This window comes from Harpegnathos saltator, unplaced genomic scaffold (genome assembly GCF_003227715.2).
Source record: "Harpegnathos saltator strain DR-91 unplaced genomic scaffold, Hsal_v8.6 scaffold202, whole genome shotgun sequence".
NCBI classification, from domain to species: domain Eukaryota; kingdom Metazoa; phylum Arthropoda; class Insecta; order Hymenoptera; family Formicidae; genus Harpegnathos; species Harpegnathos saltator.
The window spans coordinates 573,826-587,287 of record NW_020229987.1 but is presented as its reverse complement, the minus strand read 5'-3'; the positions used below and the strand labels follow the sequence as shown (position 1 = coordinate 587,287).

Here is a 13,462-nt window from a genome sequence, read left to right as displayed (position 1 = left end):
ATAATACTATCGGCAGGAAGGGGCTAGAGGTGGCGGATAAAAAATACGCCGAGTTGCATATCAATAGTGTGCGAGGGTGTCAAGGCGTGATCGCGGCGAGTGATGAAAAAATGCAGTTTACGGGGAAGGTTCGAGTGAATGCCATGACGGGGTAGCGATTTCTGCAGCCGCTTTATCGCCCGCACTTCTCGCTTCTCGATTCTCTCGACTTCGAAATACGTGTGAACTGTGTTGAACGGCTACGTTAGAGAAATATCCGTCGTATTCCGAAAAATATGATTATCTCATATTAGTCTAACACTTGCTAGTCCAAGTCTAATTGTTTTCGTTAGCGGTCTTATAATCGGAATTTGGGTTTAGTCCTTGTTTTGTTGCTAGGCCTAATTCTGCTCATACAGGTAGAAAAATGCTGAAAAGGAAAGATACAAAGAAATATCAATGGCAGGGCAAAAGGCGTTTCTTCGGCCAAATTCGCTAGTAGTGTAGAAATTAACCCTCCTCCTAACTATCGATCATCCATTGTATGGATGTCCGAATCACTTAAGACTCTCTCCGAATCTCTAAAAATAAAAATTTATGAAGATCAATCAGATCAAACTCAAATGTAAAGTCATGTACCATTTTGTAATTAAATTTACATTAAAAATTAAATTTTGTAATTAAATTTTGTTATTAAATTATTAATAATTGAAAATGACCACATCTAGAAGCTTTTTTAATTGATAACTTGAAAATTTGCGTATTTATTTGCAAAATGGTAAATGACTTTTCAGTTCAGAATGATCTAATCTACAATTATATGATGATTATTATGCTTAGCGACAAGTTCAATATTCAAAGTTTAAAATTCAATACACTCATATCTATCGCTAGAAACAATAGCCATCACATAATTGTAGATTAGGAAAAAAAAGAAATCCTTTAGCATTTTGCAAATAAATACGTAAATTCCCAAGTTATCAATTAAAAAAAACTTCTAGATGTGGTCATTTTCACTCATTAATTATTAGTTGTTACATTAATAACTTAATAACTATTGCGATTTTTGCAAAACAGTACTTGACTCTTCTTCTCAGTTTAATCCGATTAATCTTCACAAACTTTCGTTTCCAAAAGATCCCGGACATCCTGTACATCTCCATGGAAAAGAGCAAAACTTCTATTTAAAATTCAGCACTTTTGCCATAACCCGAAAGAAAACGTATCTACGAACGAGGCGCGAATCCCTTGATGGCGATAACGACCAATCTGAAGATAATGAGATAACACCATTTTCTTTTTTTTTTTAAGATCGATTCTCCATCGAGCTGCTGGGAAGAAGTAGGCTGAACACGTGCATCGTGTCGGGAGGAGGGAGAAGAGAAAAATCTGTGAATTTAAACTCACTCTGTTAACCGCGTATTCCCGCTCCCGGCGCTCCTCGAAGGGAGAGAGACGGGGAGAGAAGAGAAGCGCTTCTCGGTACGCGAAGCTGAAATTTACTTTACCGGACGAAAAGTTTAAGCGGGAGTATACGAACCTGAAGAGAACACAGAGTACCGAAGGCGCACATGAGTGTCCGCAACAGCTCAGTTATCCACTGTATGCGTAGCTCATCTAATAGAAAGTCCGCCTGCGTGTTATCCATCGTTGCATCAACCGCTAACGAAACAACACCATCACTCAGGGAGCTTTAGGAAGTCCGACGCGAGTCCAAGAAAATTATTGCCCAAATGTAACGCGCGCAGTGAAAGCCATGTAACTCGATACCACCACGTGGCTGCGACTATGAGAATAAAAAAGACGCGCGGAGGTGCGACAGAATTTAGGAAATGTGAATTTTGGACTGCGCGAACTTTGAGCATCTGAGCTCGACACTGCCGACAGAATATTACGGGGTGATGAAACTCGTCTTCGAACCTAGACTAGGTATTCAGACTAGATAAAGGTAGTTCCGTTAGAGACCTTTTACCTGTTTAAAGATTTAGAGGTCTATTGTTAACGAGGATTTTATACCTGACACTAAACTATATTATTTGTCATCTAACAATAAACAGAGAATCAGTGCAAATCTGTGCGAACAGAACAGCGAAAAGAACAGCTTATTAATTATTAGCAGCAATCTTGTATTTAACGCTTGAAGTTTTGTAACAAATTTGAATGCGAGAGAGAATGGTAAAGAGAGAATGCGAGAATTTCTCCTTCTTTTCCTAATGTTTATAGACTGTTTCCTTTAAGCCCCCACGTTGATCCTTTTGCCGGCATCGATCAGTCGTTGATTAGCTTAATTGGGATCCAGAGAGAAAGTCAACCTAATCTGATGCGAGTATTCAGGTATTCGTAATGCTCGATGGTAAGTCCTTTTTTATAAACATTATTCCCGAAATAAAGAAATCGAGACCGGAAGAAAGCTTTAATAATCGTTAACACGGCGTCGAAATGACGTTACGATTAATGCTGTTAATTACGTCACGCGATGCCATCACCGTCGAAGGAATCCCGCCGAAAGACTTTCTCCTCGCGGAAGATCGCTCCGTGCATAAGAAACGATTCAACGCGCGTTTAAGATTACTTCCCCCACTTCTCCATTATCAGCCGCAACTTCATTATCATTTCCAGTATTCAGATTTCAAGAAACGACGCGAAGGCGCAATTGCAGCGCATCGCATCGTACTGAGCGTTGTCATTTGTCCAAATACATGTTAAGGGGGAATACCTATATCTATCTGTAGGATCAAAAGAATTGATTTTATTACATTTTCTGAAAATACATATTGTTAAGAATTCATGTAAAATCCGTATCGAAAAATTCAGAAAATTAGGGAAGTTACAACCTATTATTCGAAGCGGCGCACAGGTCAAAATTGGAGCGCTGGGTTTCCAAATTTCGTCATACAATCGCAGTCGCAATCCTATAAATCCGAGGAATGTTAAAAATAAGTTTCGTGAAGTCGAGAAGAATTTATTATATGGACCTGGACTTGCCTGGATTAGGCAGAAACTTACGTGAGTACTGGAAATATGATTGAACAGTACTTGAAATTTTAAACGTTTTTTTTTTCCCGAAATAACTCTGCTTTAACTGGCTCCCACGATTTGAGACCAACTAATGAACCGATCGACTTCAGTATGTAGTTACATATTCGAAACATGTCTCTCTATCGTGTGAACTAGCGAAATTAAAGAATATTAATTTTTTATATTTATTTTTAACGTAAAACTGTCGATTTTTATGGCGACTTTTCAAACATAATTTTTAAATGCCTTAAAATTATTGAAAAAGTAGTTCGTTTTTTATTTCCCTAGTTCAGACGATAGGCGGCAAATTCATAGATTATCTTGCTTGCGTTTTTGTTCCAGTCCACCGTATCCCGAGATTTTATGGAAGCCGTGAAACGGCATGCGCCTAAACACGCCACGTTATTTTTGTGTATCTGCTACGTTATTATTCATATAACACTATAAAAATTCATTCTTATAAATTAAATATATATTATTATTTCTACCAAGTTTAAAATCGATCGTCCGCTTAGCTGAAAAAAAGAAATTCAAGAAAATAATCTATATCTTTTTGGTCCACAGACAGGTTTCCCCTCTTGGGAGCCAATTCTTCAACGAGCTCGACATCAAAACTCTACTTCAATGGTATTTTTCCATGGCCGCCACAATAGCGTTTTAATGACGTTACAAACTCCGTGATTGGCTAGACGGAGCTTGTCGACATCCCTAATCTCGCTCCCGTCGAAAGCGATATCGAGCCTTATCTCAAGATAATGCGATGCATCAGATTAGAAAGGAATCTAAACCGGAAGTGGAAGACGTTACTGACTGACGCCTTCTGGAACATCGACGATGACACATTCTTCCGCGACGCCGTTCCCGAGGAGCGAGCTATCCCCCGAGTTTATCCCCTCGTAAAAGCAGACCCACGTAACACGCTCTAGCTCGCAACAACCGTCGTCCCTCGAGCGGAGACCGCGATGTCGCGAATTACTATTTCAGACGGTCCAAATACGGCGGCGACGGTGCCTCGGCTCACGACGACGACGCGACAGCTACGGCGATGAACCGTCAAAGCGAGCGAGTGAGAGAGGCGCGCGCGCGCGACGGCCGGAATTCCTGCGTTACCGGCCGACCGGAATTCACGGTCGCGCGGAAAAGGTGCGTCCTTGAGCTCATATCTCGCGGCGCCGATAGATCGCGCGGCCGTAATCGGCACAGTGCGATCTGCGAGCGTGCGGCACACAGCGCGCGGCCGCCGTGGCCTCGAAAAGTCGGTGACTCCGGCCGGCGCGGCCGAGTCCGACAAACGGTGTGTATATGTGCGACGTTGCCGCTAGTCGCTCTCCTCCGCTGGAAACGGCGAACGCGTATTATATATATATATATATATACAAATATAAATACACACACACACACACACACATACACACACCCGCGCGTATGCATACATGTGACATGCATCACGCGATGCACATATGTATGCGCGCGTATGTGCGTACACATTTTTCCCGTGGAACAGCGTCGCGCCGCGCCGCGTCACACGTCGCCCGCGATGAATTCCTCTTTGGCTTTCCACCGCATGCACGCAAGGCATTTCCACGATCTCGCGGATCGAACGGGAGAAAAGAAAGAGGAGCGACATACGGCGACAAAGAAGACGTCTTCCGCCGAGTCGCGAACAACGCGCGCCTCGCGATCTCAGGGGCGGTTTAAGGCTGTCCGCGATAGAAGCGCCGTTCCAAGGAGAATGATGAAATTACGGGATGGGTTAGGTGAGATTTCGAAGGACATTTTCGCGGATCAGTACGCGAGTACAAGACGCAAAGCGATATTGAGGTTTCGTACTTTGCGCGAAACGGACGGGGCGCGAACGGCATCGCGCCGGTCCTGCGTGATTCCTCCATCCTGACGATGTCGTCGTCGTTGCCAGACGGACGGACGGACGGACGGACGGACGGACGGAATCTCCGACGGTCCGATAAACAAATAACGAGATATATCAGGTGGTGGGGCAGCGTGGAAGCTCTGCTCGTGAGATAAAGCGGGTCGGGAGAGGCGGCATGTGAGTGTATCTTCTCGCTAGGAATTTTCAATTGACTCTACCTCGATCGCATTGCCCGGCCGCTGCGCACAATGCCACCGCGCAGATGACGTCACACGGCGAACTCTCGCTTACGTCTCTCTCTCTCTCTCTCTCTTTCTCCCTCCTCTTTCATTCGTCCTTTCTTTCTCTCGGTTTCTCTCGTCCTCTCTTTCGCCCAGGTAGCTCCCGAGTTATAGGACGTCGTTTGGAAGAAGGTTTCCTATTGGCCTCGGTGACGTCATTCAAGGTCACGTGACAAACTCTCTCGGGACAGGAGCAGCGCGTTCGTCTCGCGCGCGCGAGAAACTCGACCGTCGGCGAGTCTTTTCGGCTCCCGAGGAAGGAACGGAGAGTGCGAGAGGAATCGCGAATTCCTCGTTGCGAGATTGTTCTCCTCGCGCTTTCCTCCTTTTTCAAGGTCCTATTGCCCAGCAGCACCGGCAGCACCGACGACGGTGAGGCAAAGGCGATAGCGACGACGACGATGACGACGGAGAGAAAGACACAGGACGCGTCAGAGTGCGCGGTTTATCGGCACTGCGCGTCGCACGAGGGCTCGACACGTGCTCCTCTGCGAATGGCACAACTAACGTGGTGCACAAGCGAAGAGGAGAACACAGACGGGAAGTCGATCCCCCTCCCTCTTTGCACGGCCGCCGCGCCGGTAGCAGCAATCGGCCGGTCGGTCGGTCGCGGAGACGCGGACAGGCAGATGGACGGATGAACGCGCGACTCTCTCTCTCTCTCTGTCTCCCTCCCTCCCTCTGAAAGCCTTGCCCGCTGCAGTTCACGAACTACGAAAACTCAGACACGCGTGCGCACGTGCCGAACGCGCAACAGCTGAGCGCAGCTGCATGAAGTTGGCCCCGAGACCCCGCCGCGAATTCGATTCTCGTTTCTATCAGCAGCGAGTGGCACTCGCGGCTACGCTCATAGATGTATCATTAAAAGCAGCCGCGAAGGTGGATTTCTGGAAGCGAAGGGAGCGAAGCCTGGGCCTCCCGCACCAGCTGCCGAACGCGGCTCGAGTTCTCCTCTCCGCGCACGCCTTGAGGAACCCGTGGTCGCGCACGAGAGAGGTATCGATACTTGGGAGATACATTATAGCGTGCTATCGAATATTCTTGTTACGCTCTGAATCATACAATACGAACGTGTACAACAACCGTACCTGAGTTATCGTATCCGTCAATAAGTACGCTCGCAAACACCGAACACTGTTCTAGAACGTTGTAGACGCATTTCGGGAACACACATGTTGACTCGCACTCGGTTCAACATGATCTGATATCTCTTCCTTGTGCAGTCCGAGATACTACAGTCTGATGGAAAAACTCATTTTTTGTGATTTTCTCGAGAGGCTCTCTCTTCCCTCGACTAGGGTGACCATATCCCAGTCATAAAAAAAGAGTAAAAAACGGGTAAAAGAAAAAAGAGTATAAAAGAGTACTAATTACGGTCCCAAAAGAGTACAGTAAGTAGAACACAAAATCATATAAAAGTCAAGGTAACGTCGAATAATATAAAAATTATATCATTTTGACGTCAAAATGATTTTATGTTTGATCTGGGACAGTGATTAATGGATTGCTAGGTATAATATTTAAAATAAAACATAGTACCAAATAAACCGAGAAATATTAGTCGAACACATTTTATTATATTATTAAGATATTTTGCACTCCGTACATCGCCTGACAATTTCGGTTTTCACTGTGTCGTTACCAAAGAGCGGACATCAGCGTCGTTTTCCGCACTCACAACGCCGGAACGCTATGCGCCATTGTCGATTGTGCTGTACGATTTATACGAGGACAGTCTGAAAAGTTCTCGGCCTGACAATGAAAGAAAATTTTTTTGCCGTGAAATATGTTTCATTTTTCAATATAATCTCCTGAAACTTCAATACATTTATTCCAACGTTTTTCCAATAATTCAATATCATTAAAGTGTGATTCCGGAAGGTTTTCTTCGCTCTGGTGTATAGTGATGGATCCAAGTTTCATCAACAGTTATGAAACGACGCTTGAAATCCATTTTATTTTGCTTAAAACGACCCAAACACGTTTGAGAAATATGCATTCGAATTGCGTTTTTGGTCAATTGTTAGCAAATGCGGCGCCCGTCTTGCACAAAGCTTTCTCTACTGGTGCTACTACTCGAGTGACTTGACAGATCGAATAAAATTTTAAATGGGTTTATATCAGAGATGCCACTTTCCAATACAATTATAGTCTGACAGTTTCTAATGCCATGTATGTGTCAGGTGGAGAACTTTTCAGACTGCCTACGTAGTAACTAGCGGTGCGCCGTTGCGCAGAACCTCTACGCATAATCGGTATTGGCGCTCGCGGCGCACAAATGCTGTGAGTGATGAAAACGTCACCGAAGTCTGCTCTCTGGTCATTATCGACAAAGTATAATCAACATTACGAAAAAAGAGTACATACAAGAGTACGATACGTAAAAAGTAGAGAGTACTCTTTTTACCACCTTAAAAAGAGTACATATACTCTTAAAAGAGTACATATGGTCACCCTACCCTCGACGGCTCTCGTTGAGCCGTTGCAAATGAGTTACGGACTCCAGCGGAGACAATATTCGAGCTCTATTGAGACAGGTAGTAACACTAACGAATCAATGCGTTCACATTCTCTTGTTTCCCCGAAAACAACAGAACACAAACCATTGGTTCGTTGACGTTACTATGCGTTTAACCTTTGCGACCCTTGTAAAGCAACGACCCGACTTCGAGTCGTACCTGAGGAAAGAAAAGAAAGAGAGAGAGAGAGAGAGAGAGAGAGAGAAAGTTGCTTAAAATTTCAGTCCGAAAACAACAGAATGCGAACCATTGGTTCGTTGACGTTACTACGTGTTTAACTCCTTGTAAAGGAACAACCCGAATCGATCGAGCCGTACCTGAGGAAAGAAAAGAGAGAGAGAGAGAGAGTTGTTTAAAATTTCAGTCCGAAAACAACAGAATGCGAACCATTGGTTCGTTGACGTTACTACGCGTTTAACCTTTGCCCCCTTGTAAAGAAACAACCCGACTTCGGTCGTACCTGAGAAAAGGAGAGAGAGAGAGAGAGAGAGAGAGAGAGAGAGAGAGAGAGAGAGAGAGAGAGAGAGAGAGAGAGAGAGAGAGAGAGAGAGAGAGAGAGAGAGAGAGAGAGAGAGAGAGAGAAGCTTAAAATTTCAGTCCGAAGGCACGAGAGCCTTCGCTCTCGCCATTAGACACAGTTACGACGCATTATCGGCTCCTAGAATGTCTAGGCTCCGAAATCGCAACCGTCTCGGTTACCGGATTGTTGGTCCGCCAATGGGACGCTCACAACCTCGCTCGATCGTACACCGGCTAGTGAGTCAAGGGCTTAGCCTTAGCGGCCGTTATGCAACTGCTGCTTCGCGTTTAGCCAATGATCGCGCGCGGCCGCGGCTTAACAAAGAGACCCCGGGACCCGGCAATTATCGGTGAGTATCGTTAGCGAATTAATCGCGTATCGGCCGAGAAGAAATATCGTAGCGTAATTGCGTCTTTGACCTTTCGAGCGGAGCCGCGACGCGACGGCGCGCGGATGATAAGCGGACTAAAGATCCGAGGTGTACTTTTCACGAAGACGAAGCGCAACCTTCGAGATGCGGGCGAGCACACGTTGTGTGTGCTACAATGTGCGAGCCGGGTGAACTTAACCTGAAAACGAGCCCGAAGGTGAAATTAGACACGAAACAAGAAAAAGTCCGCGCGTCTCTCGCGTCGTCGACTCGACTCGTCCGCGTCTCGTGTCCGCGCAACCGTTTCCTTTCTCTTGTTGATTCGGCTCGAGTCAAGATTAAATACGCGACGCCACGCCTCGGGCTTCGATCTGAGGTAGGGAAGGCGATAGAATAGCTGGCAGTTGAGAGAGAAGCGGATCGGGTTGCGTGAGGAAAAAAGGGGCACACCGGGTTGCCCAAAATCGGTGAGGTTGACCGAATTCACCAAAGTTGCTGAAAATCTCTCAGATTACCCGAACACACCTCGTCCGTCTCGAGCAGCTCGAGCGAAACGTTGGGTTATCTGAACGATGTCACGACGACCATCTGCACCGTGTACAATACAGCGCAACTGTAATAATACGTGCGCGCGCGGTGTGTGTTGGTGGGCGTACTTGTTGCAAGCTTGTCGCTTGTACGAGCTCTGATCAGCTCGCGAGTTAATTATTCCTCAAGAAAAATATTGGGACGGCGCACGGGGTTCAGTGCGCTGAGAAAAACTAGCGACTAAGAGTGAACACCTAAATTTTTTGCCCGCAACTGTTCTCGGCAGGCACTTCGATCTTTTGACTTTCGTGCAGTTTAATGAGACGCCTGTTTAGTTATTAAGATACTGAGTGTTGAAAATAGAGAAGCTATAAAAGTGGCGATGTGAAAAATTTGATTAATTTACTGCGTCCGCGAAGATAGACGCTTTGACGAATCAGCTCGGCTCTGGAATTAACTCGAACGACAAGTGATACAAGAAACTAACATACAGTAATGCAACAATTAGTTCTTTATCCGACTTTCAATAACGGGAAAAGGCTGTTTCATTAGTCGCAAATCTCACGAATACGAAGTCGGTATCTTGCGAAAATGTCGATGACGAGATTTCATTCTTGGATCAATTTTGATCTCTCTTCGGGGAAAACTTCACTCGAGACGTAATTACCGAGTTACATGTACCGTTGAAAATTAAACGGTCGCGGCGAGCAACTTTCGAGAGAAATAACAGAAACAGGAGCAGTTTCCGCATTAATTGTCGGTATATTACCTTAGAGAGAAAACGTTTAATTATCGAGCTTATTTAGCGTCGAGATTAAAATCACACGGCGGATATCGCGAGCAAATACGCACGCAGATACTGACCTTCCTCAAAAGATCTCGCTTTTTTTTCGAAATATTTTACACAAGATAATTAATCACCGCGTACACACACACACACACACACACACACACACATACTCCTCTTTGAATTTACAATTCAAAGACACGTAAAATTATGATGATGGAAAATTAATAACCGCCGATATGCCACCGTGTCAAAATTCAATACAGAATCTCACACGCGGATAATTAGTAAAATTTCAAATTACATAATTTTACGTACGTCCCAAGCACATTTCGAGAGCGCGTAGTAACGGAGCGAACAACCACAGACGTAGAGATTTGCAATATTGCTTCGTATTTCGCAAAGCGATTGCTTGCTACTGGAGAGCGTTGGCGCACCGAAACTCGTCAAGAACGAGTTTTTTAATGTTACAAGAACTTCTCATTAAGCCGACGCGATGTAATGTCGCTTTCGAAAACACCGCGCGCGCGCCCGCGTACCTCCTCCTCCTTCGTTTCGTCGACCCTGTCGCGGGGATACATGTGTCATTTATAAAACACGACGACCTTTGTAAGACCTCCCCCGCCATATTCCGCCCGCAAATCTCTCAATAATCCTGAGTGCTTTCCCGAATATTTCACCGCGCGCGGTTTTGCGCGCATGCGTCTTCCCTCACGGGCGACTGGTAAACAACGCCGGTCAATGTTCGATACCTGCCGATCGATTTTCCGCGGGAAGAAGAGCGAGAAAAATTCTGACATGGAACGATCCTTCTGGACGGTCTTCTGTCCGCCGTCGTCTCTATTTACTGAAATTATACGGCACAACCTCGTCGTATCTTCTTATTCTGGATAAGAAAACACATCGTACATAAAACACGTACGCGTGGGTCGAGTTACTCACAAAAGATTATGAGGATCGTGTCATTAATCTAAGATATTTTATTGCGCCTATTCGGCAAGACTTTGTATAAAGAGTCCTTTGGCGACAATAAAATTGTCATGTTCTCTTAACAACGAACGCAGTTACCTTTAATTTTACAGCCCGAGAGAGCGATAAAAGTGCGCATAATTTTGCAAGCGAAACGTGAGTGTTTTTAAACGTAAACTTTGAATTGTCCCAGATTATTTTTCTCAACAACTCAAAGCTCTCTTTGTGTGAGGTATTGATAATTAATTATTTTTCGTCAATAATCTAAAAAGTTCATCAGCTTGATATGTAATGACAACTGCTCTATATATATATATATATATGTGTGTGTGTGTGTAGACACAGTGATGAGAATCCCTTTCGTTTTCGTCATTCTTACATTTTCTCGCGTCAGTTCAAGTGATTAAGTATCACGATCCACGGATTTTCACTTTCCAATCATGTCACGCGCATACCGATACGAAGGCTTTATCGCCGGGGGAGAAAAATATCACAAATATCGCCGGCATGTTCTCCGGCATGACGGCGATGTTATCAATCATCGACATGCAAAGGGGAGACGGAGGAAAAATCTGTCTTCTTACCTGATCGACGGTTCTCTGAAGGATCTGACATTTGTCAGTCTTGCCAGAGCTCATGTCCGTGGAGGAAATCAGCTCGGCAAGCTCATCGATATACAAGTTCTCTTGGGTCCGTCGTCTTTTTTCATTAAGGCACTTGTTACTGCAAACAATCGAAATGGAGAATTAACACATCTGCGACACACCAGGCCGTACGAGAGAATCGCGTTCAAATATTACATTTCATCATAATGGAAACTAATGTCAAGAGTGATCATCGATTCGCGAATGCCAAAATGCGCGTATATAGAGTATTGAGAGAAGTTGTTGCTTAATAACAATTTAGAATATCTGTTCCAAAGGAACACGCGCAAACCCGCAAAAGGCGCCATTCAGACTCGAGACAACAGAGAGAGAATTATCCAGTTAATTTTCGACGTCGTCGTCGTCGTCGTCGACTCGCATTTGCTTTCTCGCCCGTAAGAGACTGGCCTTCTTGTTTCCCGACGAAAATCCTCACACTCGTTAATTACTCAAGTAAAGATAAACAGACGAGGCACGCGGGACACACGTCGCATGCACGTTACTTTTACGGCCGTGGTTTCGCCGGTTTTATCGCGTCCGAGAATGCCCTCATTCGTGATAAGCAAAGTGGCCGGTTCCTCCAAGAATGCCTAACACTCGTGCGAATTCACGTGCGCCATTCGCACGTCACATTTTTAGCACTTTGTTGCACAATTTTTATCACACAGACCCCGGCAGACTTCCCACAGTCGATTCTCGCCCGGAAACCCGCCGTCCCGAAAACGGCAGCCTTGATTTATCGGGCGCATCGCGCGCGAATGTGCGTCCCGACGATAAAAATTTCCAGATCAGATCGAAACTTCACGGGGAGCAAACGGGGGTGTTTGTGCGAATTTACACGCGCGGGTATTTCGTGCGGGTTGTAGGTAGATGAGTAGAGGTCTCTTCGGTGCTCCATCGCGGTAGATCTCCCCCTGCTTTCAGTTGAGAAAACATCAGCGCCGGTGATTGATCGTCAATCACGCTCGTCGCTCGAAATTTCAACGGAGATTCTTCCCCGCTGGGTGATCCCCCTCCCCTCCCCCGCCGCGACGTGATATCCCGCGGGAGAGAAGATTCGGCAATTTTGCACGGAGGAAAATCATTAGATGCTGAATCAACTCCAGTCCCGTTGAAACGCTCGGTTGACCTTGCCGTGACGTCACGTCGGCTCGACAGTGACTCTCACTTTGCTAACGCTACTCTGCGATTTTAATGTCTCAATACGGCTGTCTTACCGGTTACTGCCACCTCGCGACAAAGCGAACGACCATCGCGATCCAGGATCGCAGGATTAAAAGCGAGAGCGACTCGAGCGACGGGAGTTTGAGATTTTGCGCGTTGCAAAAATGAGGCGCGCGATAAGCGCGGCGAGATTGTTTCGTTTTTGTTCCGAAGAAACGAAAATATCGTTTGGAGAAGTCGTCCCGCGATCCTTATTTCTGACATGCGCGGGCGGACTTTTCTCACACGTCGAGACTACGGCTATTAATTACTTGATCAGAAGGACGTGTAGATATCAGTTTCTGACTGGAAACTGGAGATCTGAGAGCGCGTTTGACTCGACTTTCTGCTGCTTTCTGAGACTCTTATACGCCGCAACATTCTCCTTCTCACGAATGTTTTTCGAAATTTAGGAGCGGCAATCCAACGAATACTTTTTTTCGTTAACAACAACGCAAAACGCGCGTGATTGTTGCAAAAGTAACGACTGGCATTTCCCGAATGCCGAGTGCAAACGCGCAAAAATAAATACACGATTTGTTCGCGTATTATAATTTAATGAAACTTCACTCGCGCGCGCGCGCGCGCGACGTTAAGCAAATATTGCTTTGACATTAAAGCCTGTTCAATCAGTGGCGAGCGCTTAAAAACTCGCGCGCGCGCGCGCGTTTATGTTTGCCATTAATAATTCGATCGAAACGATAAGCTCTTTGGCAAATTGGACGAGAACGGATTACGGCATGGCGCTGCCAGTGTGTACGCATCGCCGAGCAT

The 13,462-nt window shown here is 45.6% G+C and overlaps 1 protein-coding gene across 10 annotated transcripts in view; it reads right to left on the bottom strand.

Annotated features, from left to right (window-relative positions):
* The window catches only part of LOC105186478 (nuclear receptor coactivator 3), a 135,365-nt gene that overhangs the window by 23,157 nt on the left and 98,746 nt on the right, over positions 1-13,462 (bottom strand). For all 10 annotated transcript variants that reach the window (XM_011146720.3, XM_011146711.3, XM_011146719.3 and 7 more), the window contains one exon: positions 11,426-11,564. In XM_011146720.3, coding sequence (XP_011145022.2) covers positions 11,426-11,564 — 139 coding nt within the window. The remainder of the gene's footprint in view (positions 1-11,425; positions 11,565-13,462) is intronic.